Source organism: Brassica rapa, chromosome A03 (genome assembly GCF_000309985.2).
Source record: "Brassica rapa cultivar Chiifu-401-42 chromosome A03, CAAS_Brap_v3.01, whole genome shotgun sequence".
In the NCBI taxonomy this organism is placed as follows: domain Eukaryota; kingdom Viridiplantae; phylum Streptophyta; class Magnoliopsida; order Brassicales; family Brassicaceae; genus Brassica; species Brassica rapa.
The window spans coordinates 20,522,992-20,544,759 of NC_024797.2; the positions used below are offsets into that span (position 1 = coordinate 20,522,992).

The window sequence follows — 21,768 nt, forward strand, 5'->3', positions numbered from 1 at the left end:
TTGCATTAGTTTTAAATAAGTTTTGAAATGTATAAGTATGTATCTTTTCATCTTATAACAATATATCTTTTCATACTAAAATTTCATAGTTTAAAAACTGATATTAAAAATGTCTAAATGTAACATTCATTTTAACATTATGTATTTTCATCTTAATAATTGCACTGGATTAAAAGAAGTTGTCAAAATGTATAAGTTGTACCTTTTCATTTTAACAATTTATCTTTTAATCCTCAAAATTGCATTAGTTTAAAAAAGTTTATCAAAATGTCTAAATATATGTCTTTTCATCCTATCCTACGCATTGCATGGGTTTACAAGATAAAGTATGAGGATGTGTCTCTTCATCCTAAAGATTGCATTTGTTAAAAGAAGTTATCAAAATGTCTAAAAATGTATTCAACTAAATGTCAAAGGTTGTAACTTTTCATCCTAACAATGTGTCTTTTCATCTTAAAATTGCATTGATTTAAAAATTGTTGTCAAATATATGGCTATGTATAATTTCATCTAAACATTGTGTCTTTTCACTATAGGAATTATATTGGTTTAAAAGAAGTATTTAAAATGTATAAGGATGTGTCTTTTCATCTTAAAAATTTCATTTGTTAAAAGAAGTTATCAAAATGTCTAGATGTATCCACATAAATATCAACGGTGTAACTTTTCATCTTAACAATGTGTTTTTCATCTTAAAAATTACATTGATTTTAACTATGTTCTTAACATTTTAACATTGTGCTTTTTCTCAAAAAACAAACATTTTAACATTGTGTCTTTTCCATTAATTAAATCATTGTAACTTTTGATGTTAACCATTATAACTCTTAGCTAAACATTACAATGTTTGGTTATCAACAATTGCAATCATTATTCATATATATAAGGAATTGTGGACATTGACAAATCACTAGATTAGAAATTGGAGAAATTCACTGTTAAATGATTTTCAAATATATATATTTTAAAAAACACATATAATGATGCATGCCTGTTTGTACTTTGAGTTGGAATTCAGTGGGAGAAATTTCAACAAATTGAAGTGGTAGAAATTCTCTAGAAAACGAAAATGGCGATTCCAACTCTATAATCAAGGCAGAACGCAGGGAGAAGAAGAAAATAGAATAGAATAGATTATAGACGGCGGACCGGACCCATAACTCTATTTGTTATTTTTGATTTTAGCCTAAATTTAGAAATTTTCATTGAGAAACCTACAGAGTTCTAGAGCATTTATATCTCAATACCACATTATCCTAAATACAATTTAAAGATCCAATAAAAGCGATTAATAATTTCAAAAAAAAAAAGTAAATCCATAATTTATTGTTGATTTTGTTAAATTATTGTGTTTGAGTTATATAAAAACTCACCTGGAAATTCAAAAATAATATTATAAATGAGAAATATCATACAACATAAGTCAACATATATTTATTACAATATCCAATTAATGTTGCATTTTTTTTTATAAAATGAATCGCACGGGTTATTTTCCTATGATAATAGAAAACATGGTTATAGTGTTTAGATACATAACTCATATTAGTTAACGTATATTATAATATTAAACATATAAATGTAGTTAATTATATATTAGTATTGTGTAAATATATGTTTAAGTGTGTATAATTGATGTAGATAGCAATAATTTTTTATGTGAACTGGGAAAAACTATTGTATGTAATGAATTTATAGTTATATCATTGATCGTAATTTGTTTGTGATCAAATAATCGTAATATTTAAATCACAAATATGATTTTGCTATTGTACTCCTCAAGGTTTCTTCGACAAACAAACTAACAAAAAATTATTAAATTATCTGGTTATACGTCATTGGATGATTAAGTTAATTAACTTCCACCAGAGAAAATCAATGACTTTTGGTGAACATAAAAAACAAAAAAATCGATGACTTTTCTTTGTCAAATTTTTTTTGAAATGTTTCTTGAAGAGATGATCTGTCCAAGTGTAACATACGTTATCGACCAAGGAATCTCGATCTAGATTGAAGAGGGAAGAATATTCTCAAACAAAGTGGGACCCGCTAGTCATTTTAGATTCACACTGTCACGGAAAAGGAAACTCATTGTCCCTTTGTTTGATTGTAGAACCCAAGAAAAAAAAAAGAATTCCTAGCAACAAAAATTGTGGAATTACAAAAGCGCATTAATATTGGAACTAATTATTATTTTTATATTATGATTGTGAATTTTGTCTCCACGGTTTGTGTTACTCTATTGTCAATCAAAATCAAACTAAATTCAAAAGTATTGATATTAAGTTTCTTTTTAGTTACACAAAATTTAGTATTAAATTTTCATGAGTTTTAACTCCAAACCCATGTTAAGCCAAAAAAAAAAAAAAACTCCAAACCCATTGACATAACTATATCATTCTCAGTAAATTATATTTCCCATGTAGAATTTAGTCATTCAGCTCCATATAGTACCATCATCAGATCAGTTTTATAGCCCGTCGAATAATTCTTACTAGGTGATAACCAGCACCTTGCGCGGAATAAATAGATTTAAAAATATTATCACTTTTAATTTGTATACATAATAAAAGTTAAAGTCATAGCAAAAAAATACTATATATTATAAAGTAAGGGTTAGATGAAATTTAATATGTCAATCTAAATTAAGCTGCGAAAATTTTGTTTAAAAATTGTATATTTGTTTGCATAAAATAAATTATAAATATAAAATAAAACGAAACACAATAGACTAATAAAATATAAAAGAAACAATGTCTTGAATGGTTTTAAATCGGAAACAGAGTTAAAGCCAACCATTTGATTGCTTGAGAGAATGTTTTGATATGAGCAAAGTCAAGAAGAAATATGTGGTGAGTTTTCTGAATTATAGAAGCCGTATATTTATACTAAAAAGGAATCGCTGTGTGGTCATATGGATTCAAAATAATGGTCGTAACTAAATCGAACATTACACATAACTTGAGCTCCAATCTTAGTAGATAATTACTTTAATATTGTAAATAGTTAATGCAAACTTCCTTTTATCAATCGCAATTGAACAAATTCAAGAAAGTTCACGATTATTAATTGATTACAATAATTTGAACCTTAATCTACGTTCCTTATATACAAAAGTCAAGTCCTCGCAAGTCTACGTTTGTAATTTAAAAATATGTCAAAGTTATTAGAAGTTTCCTTTTTGCCAATCATCAATCAATTTCGTCCTTGCAAATAAAGTTTGAATCATGGGCAATTTTCTCCGCCATTATTTTCATTATGCAAGTTGGCGTTAAAATCTTAATTACGATAGATCACCTAAGGTAAGTTTTTATATGTATTTTCTGTATTGTACCTTAGTTTCTACAATCGCAAGGCGGGGATCATCTAACAATTTAATGAAACGGGGCAAGTATATGTCATATGCATGGTTCTTCTGTTTCACTATTTTAAGAAAAAAAAATTTTCTTCATATATTTTTAAGAGAACAAATATTTTTTCGCATTTTTAAGAAAATCAATCACTTGAGCATGTATTGATCATCAAATACTTTTTAGGATTTTTCAGAAAACAAACTTTGGTTGATAATCGCACATTAATTTTTCGCATCTATATTCATTTTGAATAAAAAAATTAGACCACTATGTATGTCAGTAATGTTTTTGTATTAAAACAAATTAATGAAAAAACTTCAGTCAAGGTAATTAACATAATTTTAAAATCTTTGATGTAATACGTAGAACTTCGGTTAAGGTAATTAACAACGCATGAAATAAATGATAAGGTTTGATGTAATACATATCAACACATATATATGACAAATGTAGACAAAACTAAGGTAATTATAATGTTTTGATCAATGGCATGTTGTGTAATTACTCTAGTTAACAAAGGGGTTTTAAATAGAATAGGTGAGAGAGCTTGTGAAGTTGCCACGTAAGAAATGACACACTTGTAATAAACACATGAATTAAAGGTTATTTATTTTTAATGCTCCTCAAATAATAAGAAAGGGATTATATGGATGTTTTAAAATAAAAATAAAGATTGGATGCATTATGTAGAAGTCTTTAAGTCTTAGTTTTTTTTTCTTGAATACGACATTTTTACTTGTACATGTAAGTTCCACCAAACCATTCCGATCTAGTTACATAAACACCTAAATGTTTTATAAATCGAATGCCGATTGACAATTGGCTAACTCAAGATTACGTTTCTCTATATGCGACAATTTTAATATGATGACCTTGCAAGAAATTAAGAAAGTTTATTTTAATTTGTTAAATTTCTAAACATTCATCTCAAATCTGATTGACAATTAAAGAACTAATTGAAATATTATATTCTAGGTTCAATCAAAACTTCAAAGTGGCTTGCAAAACAGAGATTATCTATTAGTCCAATGTAAATGATAACATGGGTTATCAGGAACCACGTTTGATTTGTTTGCTTTTTACGACAAAGTTAAAATTTATATTTATCTTGGGAAATCAAAGTCAGGACACAATGTTATTTTGGGTTAACTAAATAAGTATAAAGTCAATAGACAGAATTTTCACCATATATGCACCATATAGTGAACACAGAAAAATTAAAAGTGAATTTAACGATGTACCGAGGTTGAGACGCATCCGCTAACGCATGAATCACGTTTGATTTTTTTTTTAAATTGCACTTAAGCCCTAAATCAACAATTCAGTGGCATTCAATGTAACTCCATTGGCGAGCCTGATAACGCTCAACTATGCCTATACGTAAACCTGATCATCATAGCACACACTTGTAATCTATATTCACTGATATAAATACAACGTAAAATCAATGAGCTCATCAAATTAGAAACTACCTGATAAAGGACTACGAAACAAAAGAGTATATATATTGTAATGGGGCTTGATTAAAAAAACTTTTATTATATAATGTCGACGAATGATAAATCACATATTTTAGTACAAATAGTAGCTTTTCAAATCGTATGACATCATGGATTATCACATAGCACATTGATTTCTAAGCAATTGTAGTAACTAGTGATTAATTATTATTCATATATTTTAATTTAGGTCAACTGACAATTTAAAAAACTTAAAACTGTTTGCTAATTAGAAAAGCCATATTAGTTGGTTCACTGGTTTATGAAATTAGACTTTATCAAACAAGTCTCCCGTGTAAGTCGGGTCAGTCCACGGCTCGGCGTCATGGCACATTAGGTTAAGTGTCTACAGCTGCCTCCCTCTATATATGCATATCAAATTTGAAAATTTCGTTAGTTAAATTGTTTTTATATTTTCATGCTAACTGGATGTTAACAAATACAGGCATCGTAAGAAACTTACAGAAAATCGATTTTTTTCACATTAATATTTTTTTTGTCAAAACCGATTGACTTTTCATCTATAGAACTATATATTGAAAAACTATTGCTTCCAGCTAATTTATACTCTCTCTGTTTTTAATTGTAGGTAGTTCTAGCAAAAAAGGTTTGTTTCATAATATAAGTAGTTTACATATTTCAATGTACTTTTTCATTTATTGGACTAATGAAATAAAGTTAAATATTTTCTAATTGGTTGAATTAATTGATTAAATGATTTGTTTAAAAAAATAACAACTTTCTAAATATGTGTGCTTTTAAGCAAAACTACTTACAATAATAAACAGAGGGAGTATATTTTAATGGAATATTTAAGTATTAACTGGAAGACTAACTCAAATATTCGTGGCAAACTTATAATTTTGGTTCTTAATTTCGACGTATATACGTTTTTGTGGTTGGAAAAAGACGCATTTTGTTTGAATATATAGACATTTGGTGTATATATGTATCCATAATATAATAAATCTTCAGTTACAAAAAAGAAAAAAAATCTTACGGCAATAGTATCTGAAGGGTTTCGTCCGTATTTAATTGTTTTTTATTTAGAACCACCCACTTCATTATAATCGAAATTATTGTACACTATCATTGACAGGTACATTAATTAATACAATTTATATATGGTCCAAATAAAATTTGACTAAGATGGGGAAACAATTTTGGTTGTGTGAGGGAATAGCTGACGGAATCGCATTAAATATTGTGATATCATTATTCTACAGTGTTTCCAAACTGAATCTAAACAAGGAGAAATTATATTGTTTTCTTTTTAGATACTATATAGTATAGTTTAGGGAACTTTTGAATCTTTTATTACAATGATTTAAAGGAGTATTGTTAAAATTTTAGGCGCCAGAACTAATCTACCAGACTACCACCCAAAAAGGCCTACTTATTAACAAGAACGCAAAACTGGATTTGTATTTTCTGTATCTGAGATACTTATGGCCACGAATAAAAAGCCCATTTATGCTTAACAAGGTGATTATCCTTAACGCTACAAAGTGAGTTTTTCTAGTCACATATCCATGGCTCTCTTCTATTATTAGTTTACTTTGGTTGGTCAAAATTAATATCGTTAGTTACTAATCTAAGAAGATATTTTTCCAGTAATATTTTATTTGCTCTACTCGAGTGAGTTAAGCTGTGCTACAATTGACGCCATTCTTCCACAGACTTTCTACTACATCACTCTTTAACTTGGAAGTTGCCCAAATGAGCTTCTTATAACATCACACACAATGGATAACAAAACTACTTATGTTAAACCCAAAATCAGGAAAGATAAAACAAAACCAAACTCAAACTCGACCACTTGTCAGTCATGTCATGTCATTTTCCGGCAGATAAGACACTTAAAAGGTCAAGTTAAAGGGAATAGGCCAGTTCTGGAAACAGTGCTTCCTTGGGACACAAGCACCGTCACCAAAGCTTTCTTGTCCTTCTAAATCCAGATTCCATATACCATTCCAAATTGCGCAATCTTCATTCACGTTAGCCTCAACTGTTGGCACCGGAACCACGGGGCAAAACCCATTACCGTTTGGGTCATGACTAGAATTTGGTGTTGGAATTTTGATCTGATTAGGAACATAGAACGCACCACCTTCGCCACTACTGCCGCTACTACTGCTACTGAAGTCATTATTATTGTTGTTGTTATCGTCTAGTAAAGACATGATCTTATTCATGTCGATTTGGTTGAATTGAAGCAATTGTTGTTCTTGCTGCAACTCCATCTGTCTTTGCTGCTGAAATTGTTGCCTCTTCAAGATTCTGTTTTTCGTCTTCTCCGCATTGTTAGTTGGAGATTTTGTCTTCTTCTTGAAATGGGTTCTCCAGTAGTTCTTGATCTCGTTGTCTGTTCTTCCTGGTAAACTACGAGCGATTGTTGACCACCTGAAGTTACAAAATCATCAGACAATAAATCATAGGAAAAAAAAAGACTCCAGATAAGTTCAAGTAAGGCTACAATTGTTTAAACTTCAATCTTGATGAAAAAAAACCGTTTGAAGAAAAGAGAATTACATTTAAAATGCTAATTTATTTTGAAGAAACACATTTTATTACAAGATGAATAAAAAATCAATGCTTATAGTAATTACCTGTTGCCCCACTTAGCATGTAACTCAAGGATAATGGTTTCTTCATGAGGAGTGATTTGTCCTCTCTTGAGGTCTGGTCTTAAGTAATTAACCCATCTTAACCTACAGCTTTTGCCATTTCTCTTTAATCCTGCGAGCCTCGCCACAGAGTTCCATCGACCTTCACCGTGAAGCCGCACATAATCGATCAATAGACGGTCTTCTTCAGCAGTCCAAGGTCCTTTTCTCCAACCTTCTTCTACCAGTCCCCATCCTCCTCCCATCACTCCCCACAAACTCATCCTTCTTTTTATTTTATTTTCTTGAAGTGAAAGCTAAAAAAAGAGAAGTGATGTCTTAGATCTCCTTCTCCTTCAGACCCACCAATCTTTTTGTCTCTCTGTCTTATGAAACCTAAGTGTTCCTCTGTTTTGCCTTTGAGTTATGTTGTGTTTTGTTTTCTCCCTGCCCCTTTCAGTATTTATATATGCACGCACTCATTCTTACTCCTAGGCTCCACCACCTTTTTTGTTTGCTTTCCATAGAGATAGAGATTACTGACAAGACAAAGATCTTTTTACATTTTTAGAGTTATGTTCTTTCTATAATAAAAATTATAAGGTTATCACTACCTAAAAGCAGATTCTATAGAAATTTACAATATATATACTTTTCTATCTCAAATTACAAAAATAGTTCTACGTGATCATTATTAGTAATAAGAATAATTAATATAAACAGCAAATGTTATCCAAAGAAGAAAATAATTTAGAATTGAAGATATAAAAGGAAAAAGAAGAAGAATATTATTAGAAAGAAAGGTAAAGAAAATAAGGGTTAGAGCTTAGAAGCAACTCAGCAAGTAGAACTTGGGTGCTCTTTTAGTCTACCTCTTTTCATAGGTCGTTTTCATATGTGTCTCGTACATATCCTTTTGTCTGTCCATTCAAGTCTTCATCCCCAAAAGGCATCATCCGGAAAATACTAAATTGCCTTCTTGTTGGTACATTTTTCAGGGTATTTTGGTTTAAACTTTAAACTAAGATAGAAAAAAATATGTGACCAAACAAAACAAAACTGAACCAAAGTTGCAGAAAAAACTATGCCGGAATAGTCAAATAAAAACTGAAGGACAAATTGGATTGATAACCCTAGTTTAGCACCTAAACATCATCATTTCATGAGTACTAAACAAGGACATTACAGGCTATTAAATCATTTTTAATATTCATGCAGGATTAAAGATATAATGTTGAGGCTTTGGGTAACATGGTGCAACCTAGCATCAGTTCCAATAGAATAATCCTTATATGCTGAAGTTATTTGGAACTTCTATAGTGTTGACACGTATATTAATTATAATTATGACTATTATTTAAGTTCCTTAATTAATATTTTCTTTAAAGAACACTTAAATGTAAAAGAAATATCTGATGTTACTTGATTATTTTAAGTTGATACATATTACTAAACCACTAAGGTTTCTCCAAGTGTCTAGGAGAATTATACATACGATCTTACACTAATCTTTGTTGTTGTCGCATAAGATTCGTTGGATTCCACCTAAGGCAGTATGGCAATAAACTATAGAAATAAACTAAATAATTATGAAAGTGTTTTTGGTCTTTGTGCGTCACCATGAGACAGGTGGTCTTATAATTCTATCTCTTAGATATATTTAAGATTGTAACTTGTAATAAGTACTCTCTCTTCTTATTTTCTTTTAAATATTATATTGTTTCAAAAATCACCGTCTAATGTTTCCATCTTCTCCATAGTCGAAAAACAAGAGTATACTGTGTACTAATGGTGAATCAGAAGTTAAATACGATAGTGGAATATTTAGTTTTGATGTGATCTGATTTGTTAGTAGCTATAATTAGCACTACAAACATTAAAATAATCTCTTAACTAGGTCAGATTTAGGGTTTATCATGCCAACCGTGACCGACTGACCGATCCACTTGTTAGTCAAAGATAGTAAGTCATTTCAAAGCTAAAATAAGTTAGACCATCAAATCGTCATATCTGCTTTTTCTGCAAAATGAAATAAGAAGATTTGAATTAGACGATGACGCAAAACAACACTAACAAAAAGCACAATATGTTACATGTCATGATCTAAAATCATCATTTTTAACTGTTCGGATGGATTTACAATTTTTCATATTGTTATAAAGTTTGAGGAAACTATCATGAAACTTTGAAGGTTAGCCAGGAAAACTTTGAGGCAGCAAACTAAAACCTACGTTAAAGCCAGAGACGATCAAGTATTTCCAAAATATCATATTGATATCACCAGCAGATGATGCATTTGTGAGGAATTTCCCATAGTTCAAATACATGATTAGCAACACTTTTGTATTGTTAGATGTTCGAATCCACTATTAAAGGTGTAGATTCTCTCGATTCTGAGGCTCACCAGATTTTTGTTTATTTTAATAAGATTTTGTTGGCAATGCAAATCTATGATTTTAACTGAAATATCAGATACAAATACCATGTTAAATTTGGATTTATTATAAACTTTTAACTTAAACCTAATTGGCGATAAGTGGGTTGATCCTAAACCTCGGATACTTATTCCTAACAAAATCATCTATAAAATATTTGTCGTTGGAGATCATTTTAAACTCCTTGTTTCGTGCGCATTTTGTATTATTTATGACTGTACTGAAAAGACATGTTTAGCAGCTAAGATATGATCTTACAATAAGATTTACTTAAATGTCTTATTAGGAGAAAGCTTTGTTTTTCTTACACCATAGTGATACTGATATGTATTATCAGTCAATAAATGTTACAAACTTACGGTAAAAAACATGTTGGTATACTTGATGAAAATATGCCAGCAAATTGGTGAACTGCTACTTATTCGATTGCTTTCTTGCCTTTCACCAAACAGTTTGTGTAAATTTCGACTTGAGTTTTAAATATCCGTAATCTTTATATACATGCTCTTATCCGTACTTAGCGTATGTACAGTAGTAGTCGACATAACTGGTAACGTTTGTAAAAAAGTTGCAATAGTGATCTGTAACCGCGTTAGATGCAATATGGCAAGTCTTTCTTTGATCAAATCATCGTGTTCTTTTGATTTAACTATATAACATTTTCGACATTTTTTAATGTATTTGCCTCCTTTTTGGTAACCTTTTTATTTGTTGTCGATCAAAGATAAAGTTTGCGCGATTCTGTGAAATAGTTTTTAGTATAATAATGTTGTTCCTATCTTAAGCTGAAAGTGCAGGATGTGTACTTGACAAAGCCAATAAGCTTCTAGAACGTCTTTTATTGTTGTTCTCATCATAGCTTCAAACATTTTTTTCCCCAAAACATAAAACAATTTACAAAATCCATCTATAAAATAGAGTAATCACAACCCTTGAACAACCTTGTTTGTGACATATAGAGTATGTCAAAAGAAAAAAAAGTGATACAAAACGCTTAAAAAAGCTCCTAGGCACGTTTCTCGAAAGAAGCTTTATCGCCTAGAGAAAAGGCTTGACTTTCCCGGGCCCTGCCTATTATCCAGCATACTTTGAGCAGAAAATTCAAACTGTTTCACGGTTTTAGAAGTATCTTCCGGTCCAAACAAAGTCTTGCAGTCTTACCCACCGGGTTCTTCCCCCGACCATGGTCGGAGGGACCGTCGTCCACTGTGCGCCGAGCAGATAATGGTACCGGAATGACGCTCTGAAGGGTTTACTGGCTCTCAAAACCTCTGCAACCAGAAACTACCGTTACTGATGTTTGAGGAAAATAGATTTACCCTACACTTTCTCAATCTTCTACGATTCCTCTGAAAAGATTCAAGCCGCTACTGGGGTATCCTGGTAGGGAATTTCATTCCAGATTCTTACAGATAACAGAGAGGGCAGAGTTTCTAGAAGGAGGCAGTTGACAAACTCCAAAGTCTCAACTCCAAACGCGCTACCTGTTTCACTAAGCAAAGAAACACCTTTTGACTTCGGGGGATTCCCTAAAGCTAAGGTTTACTTGACTTCTTAACACTCTTTCTACAAGAACTCTGTAAAGGTAACAGTGAGTGACTTTAGAAATGGAACACAGAAGACTCTCATCTGCTGAAAAAGGAAAAGGGATCGATTTAAGGACGCAGCAACCGCAACGTACTGCCAGAGTAAAGGTCCCGCTCCCAGATAACTCGGAACTACTCCGCAAGCATTCTCTTACCCTAATTGGGCGAGTCACAAACAAGACAGTACAGAAAGTGTGGAACCTGATCCCATTCTTCACGGAGCACTGGAAAACGGAATTCAAACCTGTTGGTTCTGATTTAGGAAATGGCTTATTTCAGTTTCAATTTGAGCTGGAATCGGATCTGATTTCGGTACTGGAGCAGCGTCCTTATCATTACGCCCGCTGGATGGTCATCCTCCAACGCTGGGAACCCACAGTCTCTCCAAATTTCCCTTCCTTAATACCTTTTTGGATCAAAGTGCAGGGACTTCCTGTACACCTGTGGACAGAAGATACTATAAAGTGCATTGGTCGAGACATTGGAATTTATGAAAAAACAGAGATAACATCCTTGCAGGCTCGAATGAGGGTACACATAGATGGGCTGCTTCCCCTGATTAAAGAGTCCGTTGTGGAGTACCCTAACGGTGACGAAGTCACTACTACGCTGGTCTATGAGCGGCTAGACAAACATTGCATTAAGTGCCTCCACTTGGATCATGAACTGAAAGAATGTCTGGTGGCGCGGGCGGAAGCTAAAGCCCTTAAAGCAGCTCAGGAGGAGCAAAATGCGAAAGGAACACATGAGCCCAGGACACACGGAAACACTTTGAGAGGAGAACTTAGTGTATCAAACCAGTCAACAAAGAATTCTATGGAGGGAGATCAGAGAATTGAAGAGGTTTTCCAATTCTCAGCTTCGAACAGAGTAGGTTCAAAAGCTAGGAAACAAGACAGAGATGCCCGTGAAAATGTGAAGCATAGAACATACAAGACACAGTCCACAAGCTGGCAAGAACGTAGCTCCCAGCGTCGATCCTCCCAAGTTCGAGAGAGATCAAGATATGAGGTGGAGAGATCATATCGAACCCCACGTGAAAACCAAGGGTATCGACAGCCAACTCAAAGCTATTATCGGGAAGTGCAAAGAAAGCAACCTACTAGCAGAGACCATAGCTCCAGCTTAGCAAAATCCAACCAGGAAGTTTGGAACAAGGGGAATCCCTCACCAAATATTAGCCAAAATCTGATCCCTCAAGAAGTTCTAAAGGAAGCTAGAGTCGAACTCAGAGATGTAATGCTCCAATACACCAAAACTGCAGACCCAACAGAACGGGAAGCTAGACTGGAAAGAGTCCGACAAGCAGAAGAGCAAGGACAAATGGAAGAATCAGTAATTCAAATAGCTAGAGCTTCAATGAGTGCAAATGCGGAGAAACAAAAAAGAACATACGTGGAAAGCACTCCTGAGAGGATTCCAGCTACCAAAAGGCTGGGACCAAATTCTCAGCAGCAACCACACACTGCAGAGCAGGCCGTTGAAGATCAAATGTCAAGTTCGCAAGAAAGAATCCCGGTTTCTCTCAGACTGGGACCAGTAGCTCCAGTAGAACAAGAAAGAGATGCGCATGAAGAATTGATCTCAGCGCAAATCATGGGATCAAATGAAAGAATATCAGCTACATTGCGGCTTGGACCAATGCTGGAGGAACCAGGGGCTATAGAAAGTACTGTTGAACCTATAACAGCAAAGAAAAGGCTAGGGAGACCACCTGGAAGGAAAAACCAAGAAAAGACAAAGGTGCCCAACGACACAGCTACAAAGATAAGAAGGGTTACACAGAGTAAAGGCTCACCAGCTAGAAGAAGGACTACTACCAAACAAACAGGGGGAGCTAAACCAAAATGGAAAACAGGACCTTCATATGACAGAGACCAACCATCATCGACGACAAGCTCTGAGAATAGACCTCTCTGTAATATGATCCCTGCAAGGGTGAAGAAGAGGATGGATTTTCGGATCCCATCCGCTCCCGTTCCTTAAAAATATCGAGCTGGAACTGTCAGGGGTTAGGGAATCCCCAGACAGTTCAACGTCTATACGATATGAATCGGTCCATATCGCCGGACATTTTATTCCTGCAGGAAACAAAAAATCCCGACACGTTCGTGCTCAACAAAACCGATGCGCTGGGTTACGAATTTAAACAGTTTGTGCCGCCGACTGGACATGGAGCAGGAGGCTTGGCTCTGTTTTGGAAATCTAATGTAAAACTCCATGTTCTTTCTTCAAATGCAAACTTCATAGATACCTGCATTGAAGCAGAAGGCAAGACCTTTTATGTTGCTTTTGTGTATGGAAATACTGATAAGAATGAAAGAAGAATTTTTTGGGAGCAAATGGTGGCTCTGATGAATGCGCGTGACTCCCCATGGCTAATAACTGGAGATTTTAATGATATCCTCAGTAATACAGAGAAGGAGGGAGGACCAGAGCGGGCTGAAGGGTCTTTTAGCGACCTACGATCATTCTACTCAGAAGGCGACCTTTACGACCTCCCACACTCCGGAGATTTACTTTCCTGGAGAGGAGTTAGAGGAGACTATCTGGTGCGGTGTCGCCTAGATAGAGCAGCAGCTAATAGCTCATGGGCAGAGCTGTTCCCAACAGCATGGAGCCAATATTTGCCACTGGAAGCTTCAGATCACCGTCCCCTTATCACAGTCTTTGACACAAGCACAAAAAAGAGGAAAGGAATGTTCAGATATGATAGGCGGCTCAAGGATAATCAGGAGGTGAAAAAGCTAGTTGATGAGATATGGAAACAAGCATCAGGAAGGCCTATCAGGGATAAAATTGCTCTTACCAGAACTGCAATAGTTGAGTGGAGCAAGACTCAATACCGGAACAGCCGACTGATAATCGAAGCAAAGAAGCAGGAACTAGACAGCGCCCTCTCAAGTACTGTCATTGATGCAGAGGTGATTAAGAAGATCAACGCAGACCTACTAGCAGCCTATAGAGCAGAGGAAGAGTTTTGGAGACAACGAAGCAGGCTGCTTTGGCTAAAACTAGGAGACCGAAACACAGGCTATTTTCATGCGGTCTCAAAAAACCGGAAAAGGTTGAACTCCTTCTCAGTCATAGAAGATGCGGCTGGGAATATGGTCTACAAAGAGGGACAGATAGCTCAGGTTATCACGAATTACTATCAAGCGTTATTCACCTCAAAAGAAGGAGACAGGGAGAGGACAGTCAATGAAGCACTTCAAAAGATGGTATCAGATGAAGAGAACTGCAAGCTCACAGCTAGACCCACAGCATTGGAGATACACGAGGCTGTACTATCAATTCATGCTGATAAAGCACCAGGGCCGGATGGTTTCTCCGCGAGTTTTTTTCATTCAAACTGGGACATTGTGGGGGCAGATATAGTGGTGGAAATACAGAGTTTCTTTGATTCGGGTGTTCTTCCGCCTCGAATAAATGAAACAAACCTGCGGCTGATCCCGAAGATTCAGAACCCCCAGACGGTGGCAGATTATCGCCCCATTGCGTTGTGTAATGTGTATTACAAAATTATATCCAAGCTGTTAACGAAAAGGCTCCAACCGATCCTCTCCTCCATCATAGCCGAAAACCAATCGGCCTTTGTACTGGGACGAGCTATATCGGATAACGTGCTGATCACGCATGAGGTACTTCACTTCTTGAAGACGTCAAAGGCGGAGAAGAGAATTTCAATGGCCGTGAAGACCGATATGAGTAAGGCGTATGATCGCTTGGAATGGGATTTTATTGAGTTGGTGCTACAGCGGCTGGGGTTCGATCAGAAATTGGTTACTTGGATTATGCAATGTGTATCCACTGTTACATACTCCTTCCTCATTAACGGCTCGCCTAGAGGAAGGGTATCACCGAGCAGAGGCATCCGTCAAGGAGACCCTCTTTCTCCCTACATATTTATCTTGTGTAGTGAGGTTCTCTCGGGACTGTGTAACAGAGCAAGCGAGGAGGGTTCTCTTAAGGGGATCCGGGTGACGAGAGCATGCCCTCGAGTCAACCATCTCCTCTTCGCGGACGACACAATGTTCTTCATAAGAGCTAATAAAGATAGCTGTCAGACGTCTAAAAGAATCCTCAGCCAGTATGAGGAAGCGTCAGAGCAGTCCATCAACAATCTGAAATCGTCTATCACCTTCTCAAAAAGAGCCCCGGCTACTCTAAAGAACAGGATCAAAGACGAGCTGAACATCCAAAAAGAGGGAGGTGTAGGAAAGTACCTTGGATTGCCAGAGCATTTTGGGAGGAAAAAGAGGGATCTCTTCTCCTCTATAATCGATAAAATTAGACAAAAAGGCAGCAGCTGGTCTAATAGATTTTTGTCCACAGCCGGTAAAATGACGATGTTGCAAAGTGTGCTATCTCCTATCCCGTCCTACTCGATGACGTGCTTCAAACTGCCGGTATCTCTGTGTAAAAGAATCCAGTCGGAGGTCACGAGATTCTGGTGGGACGACCGTAACGGAAAGAAAAAAATGGCTTGGACTTCATGGGACAAGATGACACAACCAAAGGAAATTGGAGGCCTCGGATTTAGAGATTTCCAAGCTTTCAATGATGCGTTCCTGGGAAAGTTAAGCTGGCGAATCCTTCATAATCCCGATATTCTACTGTCGAGAGTCTTACTGGGAAAATATTGTCCAGAAGAGAGTTTTCTCACGTGTACGGATAAGACTTCTTCATCGCATGGATGGAAGGGCATTTTGATTGGAAGGGATCTGATTGTAAAAAACATGGGATGGGTAGTAGGTAATGGAAACTCCATCACAGTGTGGTACTCTCCATGGCTGAGTCTCACGGAACAGGAAGGGCCAATGGGGCCGGCACCGGAAGCAGAAATGAACATGACAGTCTCTGATCTATTCTTAGAGGAAACAAATGAATGGGATGAAGGAAAATTGCACCAGTTGTTCCCACAGATAGAAGAACAGATCAAAGCAATCAAACCAAGTCTATCGGGGGCTCCCGACAAGAGAGTTTGGTTGGGAACTAATACAGGGGAGTATACAACTAAATCAGGATATCAGGCTGCAATCAAAACCAAGCGAGAGGAGAGAGGAAATATAGCCGACATCAACAGAATAGACTGGTTCAAAAGTGTTTGGAAACTGACCACAGCACCAAAAATCAAGCTATTTTTATGGAAAGTGTTCCAGAATGCTTTACCTGTTGGAGAGCTGCTTGCAGCTAGGAACATCAGTGTAGACACAAGATGTAAAAGATGTGGGGAGCTTGAATCTATAAATCACCTCTTCCTCCACTGTCCTTATGCTCAAGGGGTATGGCGAGCAGCCCCTGTGATGCCGGCGGTGAATGTGAGTGGATGGATAGATTTAAATGAGATTTGGGTGAATTTATGCGGCAGAACTTGCCTACCTCCTACTGGTCTAGTGGAAGGACACCTAGCTCCATGGATTCTCTGGCAAATCTGGTTGGCAAGAAACAGCCTTTGCTTCAACAATACTATAGTGACTGTGGAAGAAACAATTACCAAAGCGGTGAGAATGGCACGAGAATGGAATGCGTGCCAGGAAAAGACTGGAAAAAAAGGGAAAAAGTCACATGCCAGAGAAGCTCACCCGGAAAATTGTGTAATTCTACAGTCAGACGCGGCCTGGAGAGCTTCCAGTCGAAGAGCAGGACTGGGCTGGAGTTTAAAGCTAGCGCGAGGAATCTCGTCGGGATCGGAGAGTATAACAGCAGTAGTTTCAGCGCTTACAGCAGAAGGGCTGGCATTGAGGAAGGCAATTACAGAGAGTAAAAAGCTTGGTGTGAGGCGAATGGTATGTGAATCTGACTCAGTTCAACTGATCAACGCCCTCAAGGGGAGGGAAGTTCCCTTGGAGCTGTACGGAATCGTTTGTGATATTGCTGATCTGTCTTTCCAATTTGATTTCATTTCTTTTCGTTGGATTCCTAGAGAGAAAAACTCAGCAGCTGATTTATTAGCAAAGCAAAGTGTTGTAGATGGTGAAGTCTTTATGGCTACCACCTAACAATTTCTATGGTATTAATATAAGTTGTGTTTCAAAAAAAAAAAAAAAAAAAGAACAACCTTGTTTGTGACCCTATTTGTGGATTGTAGATTGTATTTTGGTTACAGATAAACTTAGTGACACTATATATGCTTTTAATATTACAATTTCAAAAGTATTGGATTTTACAACCATGTCAAGCTTGATCCATGTACTATCCAATACTTCATGATGAGATAACACACTGCTTAGATCGGGTGCTATCTTAGCTTGATACATGATACCACCGTCGCATTATTCGCCCACCAACCTGAGTCTTCAGCAGGTTTGGGCTTGTCCTTAATGTAATTCAAAATTAAAGGATCACTAGTCATAGTTAGACCCCAAAGTTGTGACTTGTGGTTGTGAGATGATAGCTTCATGAATATTTGCCAGAAGACAAGTCATACACGTCAATCCTTCGCCGAGTTTCAGACCGCAACTTGGATGAAAGAGCCGAACCTTCTTTGGTTCCATTAGGAACCTTTTGAACTCATTGATGTCGATAGAGAAGTATTTCGTTTGGATCGAGATTACTAGATCTACAAAAAAAAAATAGAAGATCGAAACTTTTAATTCTTAGGTTATAATTTTGATATCATGTCAAAACCCCTAGTTTGGTATAAAGATTTTTCGTATTGATTCACAAAGTAAACACCGTTTCTAATACATAAATTTAAGCTAATACAAGAATGTTACTTGCCTAAACTCACTTATGTAATTAAATAATTACTTATCAATCCATAACTCTCTCAACATATTCAACGTGACCAATAATAGGTTATGTCTAACAACTATCTAATGAGGCAACTGGCGTGGGATATTACTTAATAAAAAAATGCTAAACTTGGGTTATATTAACTTTATCGAAAAGCCGCCAAACAAACATATAAATAGTTAGCAAGAAGTTCTAGCACGAGAATCACATATATAGTGAAGCTTTTTGGGCCTTAAATCAAATGAAATCGACTTTTTATAGATGATGATTAAGAGTTTCGTTTAGCAATAATGTTTCAAACTGATGAAGCGTGGACAAACACTTACGGAATCTCTAGAATGAAACCTACTAAATCGCACCGTCTTAGAACATAGGCTTTTTACCACCGCTCTTTCTTTAGTGGCGATGTTATCGGGTCGAAGAATAAATTCAACACATAATATATTTTCTTATTATCTTATAAATACATCGGTATCATTGCAATATCAGTTAATTAATTAATTTATTGTATTTCACTTTCCCTTTAATCATCTATCAAAAGAACGATTCTCATAAAGAATATTAAGTACAAGTTGATCGAGTTAATCGCACTTAAAAGTGTTTTAGTACAAGTCTAGATAAAAATTGGAATGATTCCGACATGGACAGACACCATCTTATTTAATAGATATCAATAATTATGGGAATGTTTGAATTGATAAACTTCTTATCGAATTTGTTTTTTCTCATCATCAAGTAAGTGGTCTTCTTTTAAAAACACGGAAAGCAAGAGACGAACCTTTTAGAACCTGTGTTCTCATGCTAGATAATAGAGAATAACGTATAAATTAAAGAAACAACATAAACAATAATGCTATCACAAGAACAAACTTTTCTCTGGAAAGAACATTAGGTAACATAGTAATACTACAAGTTATAGCATAATAACTGTAGTAGTATGAGGGCAGTCATAATCATGCTAATCTTTAGGATAAATTTATAACTTTACATCACCGGCCTAGCGTTATGTCGATTTTGCGTATTTTTGTTTTGATAAATGTCGATTTCGTGTCTTTAATAGAAGATCTAGGCTTTTTGAATCCAAAGCAAACGTCATGATTAATTTGTCCGGGCACGAAGAAAAGTAGAAAACTCTAATAAACTTTGGCCGTAAATTTAATGTAGAGGATTTGAAAATAGTATTATCCATATCTTAGAAATACGAACGAGACCACGAAAAGATGTCTTCATTTTATCAGTTCACAGTTCAAGTCCTTGTATAGTTTTGTGTATGTCAGTGTTATTTTTCATCCGTAAACTATGGTCAGTTTGTATAATCAATATTCATATCTTATAAAGTTTTTCATACAAACTAAACTTCTTATTAATTTGTTGTTTCTAATTAATATATTATTTTAATTATGCTGGTTAAAAGATAGAAAAATATTAATTAAAATATATAATACTATTTTACATAGATCATTCATTTTATTAAAAATATAAATCATCGTATTAAAAATTTTAACTCGCAAAACTACTAGAACCAAATATGAAAAATATAAAATTATATTTTTAGTAAGATAAAAGTTTAAGTTTAAAGGATATTTAATATAAAACAGAAAAGTATTAGCCCACAAAAAAAAAAGAGAAAAGTATTAGATTTGATTTAAATGAATATTAAAAAGACAACATGCGAAAGAATGATCCAGCAAAGGGCTTAGAAATTCATGAATATACATGATGAAATATTTTCATATATCCATCCTTGTAAGTTGTAACATATATTTTAGGGGAAACACATCAATTCTGAAGTACTTACTATATGTGTCTTTATGTCTATACCGCGGTATCTTACCACAAAGAATTTTGTTTTTATCAAAATAGAAAGTCTAGGACAAAAAGTAAGATTGGATATCTATACAAAGTAGTTAAGCAAATGCAATGCATCCATATCGTTAATGACAGCAAATCCAGTTTGGCTGTTAAACACTAAAGACCAATCCACCTTAAGCTGTATTTTTACTTTGACGAAACCCATTTCTTATTTGTAAAATAGATACACTTTGATACTTAAGTAATTGCTCTAAACCTTATACCTAACAAACACCCTTTTAATTACTTTTGCTTACCTCAACTCAATTGGTTGAAAGAAACGCTAAATTGTCTTTCCATATCTCCAATTTGACCCTAGTGAATGGATTGGAAAGCTTGAGAGAGATATGAGTCATCCAAATTTTTAGAAGATGAGAGATGTAGAGTAGAAGTGAAAGGCTTGAGGTTGAGGATGGTGGAGTTTCATATATCATCATCATCTTGCGCACGAGTGTCAAAACAAATCTTTTTCCTTTTGCCAAAACAAATCTAGTTAGTTTATATGATTAGTGTTGGTAGGCAAATTCTTACATCATACTTTTAAAATTTCACTTCCTCTTTTTGCATAAAGTGGTCTGTCACATGAGATTATGCTCTAATAAAAAATTTCAGATCCTTTTAATTAAAATTAACACTAGACTTTGGTGCACGTATGTTATCTCAATTTGTAGTATATGATATTTATAATTGTTAGACGCTTGATAAATATTTGTATATGTATAGATTTGTTCATATTGTACTGTACTGTTGGGGGATGTTATGTCTAACTGGTGATCATTATAGGAATATTAGGAATGAGCAGAAAAAAAATGCAAATGAACAAAATTATAGAAATAAAAAAAAGATTTAGTTTTTATCAATTTTAGTGAAAACCAAATTTGTTCTATATTCCTTTAGAATAAAAAGAATGAGAATGAATGAAAAGGAAAAATTATTTCTTATAAATGATAAGAAAAATTAGGAATAGTAAGGAATACATTATTCTCTTTCATTCATTGATCACCAGTTAAACCCTAAAATGATATTATTATATAAGTTATTTTTAGTCAGTTGGATCATTTATATATTGTATTTGGTTATAAATCTTAGAAATTTGTATGCTTGTGTGAATTAGTACATATATTTTCCTGGATCAAATATTTATGGTAAACAATTATATTTTTGAAAATAAATATGTCTCACAATTTCTTTTGTATGTCAAAAGAATTCCAAAAATAGAACACTTCAAATTTTATTAACTTGATGCAAATTTTGTACTCTATTTTTATTCTCATTATTCAAATACATCGGTTCACATTATTTATATGGGTAAAATTTAACTTAACTATTTTTATTAATATGGAAAATCCATAAAATACCCTAACTAATTTTTAAAGGTTTTTAATACCCAAACTTTTTCGCTACCTATTTTAATACCTTAACTAATTATTTTGCTCATTTTAATATTCAAAATTTTAAAATTGTGCATATTTAATACCAAAACTATTTTTTTAATCAAAAAATATTAATAAGTTTCAAATGAAATTTAAAAAAATCTCAAAAATTCACAAACAAATCTTAAAAATTTCTAATTTTATTTTATGTTTTAGAAATAAAAGTAACTAAATTTTGGATACTCTTAAATTGTGTGGTAAAAATTTTAATTTTATGAAATAGAAAACAAATTTATTTATTTTCTCCATAGTCTTCCTCTCTCTGAT

The 21,768-nt window shown here is 34.3% G+C and overlaps 1 protein-coding gene across 1 annotated transcript; it reads right to left on the minus strand.

Annotated features, from left to right (window-relative positions):
- Positions 1–9: 9 nt before the first annotated feature.
- Positions 10–21,734, minus strand: LOC103860028 (myb-related protein 305). The gene is made up of 3 exons (XM_009137638.2): positions 17,541–21,734; positions 7,462–10,834; positions 10–7,255 (listed from the first exon to the last, which is right to left on the minus strand). The coding sequence occupies exons 2-3, from the start codon at positions 7,740–7,742 to the stop codon at positions 6,712–6,714; spliced, it is 825 nt and encodes a 274-aa protein (XP_009135886.1). The 5' UTR covers positions 7,743–10,834; positions 17,541–21,734; the 3' UTR covers positions 10–6,711.
- Between the last annotated feature and the right edge of the window lie 34 nt (positions 21,735–21,768).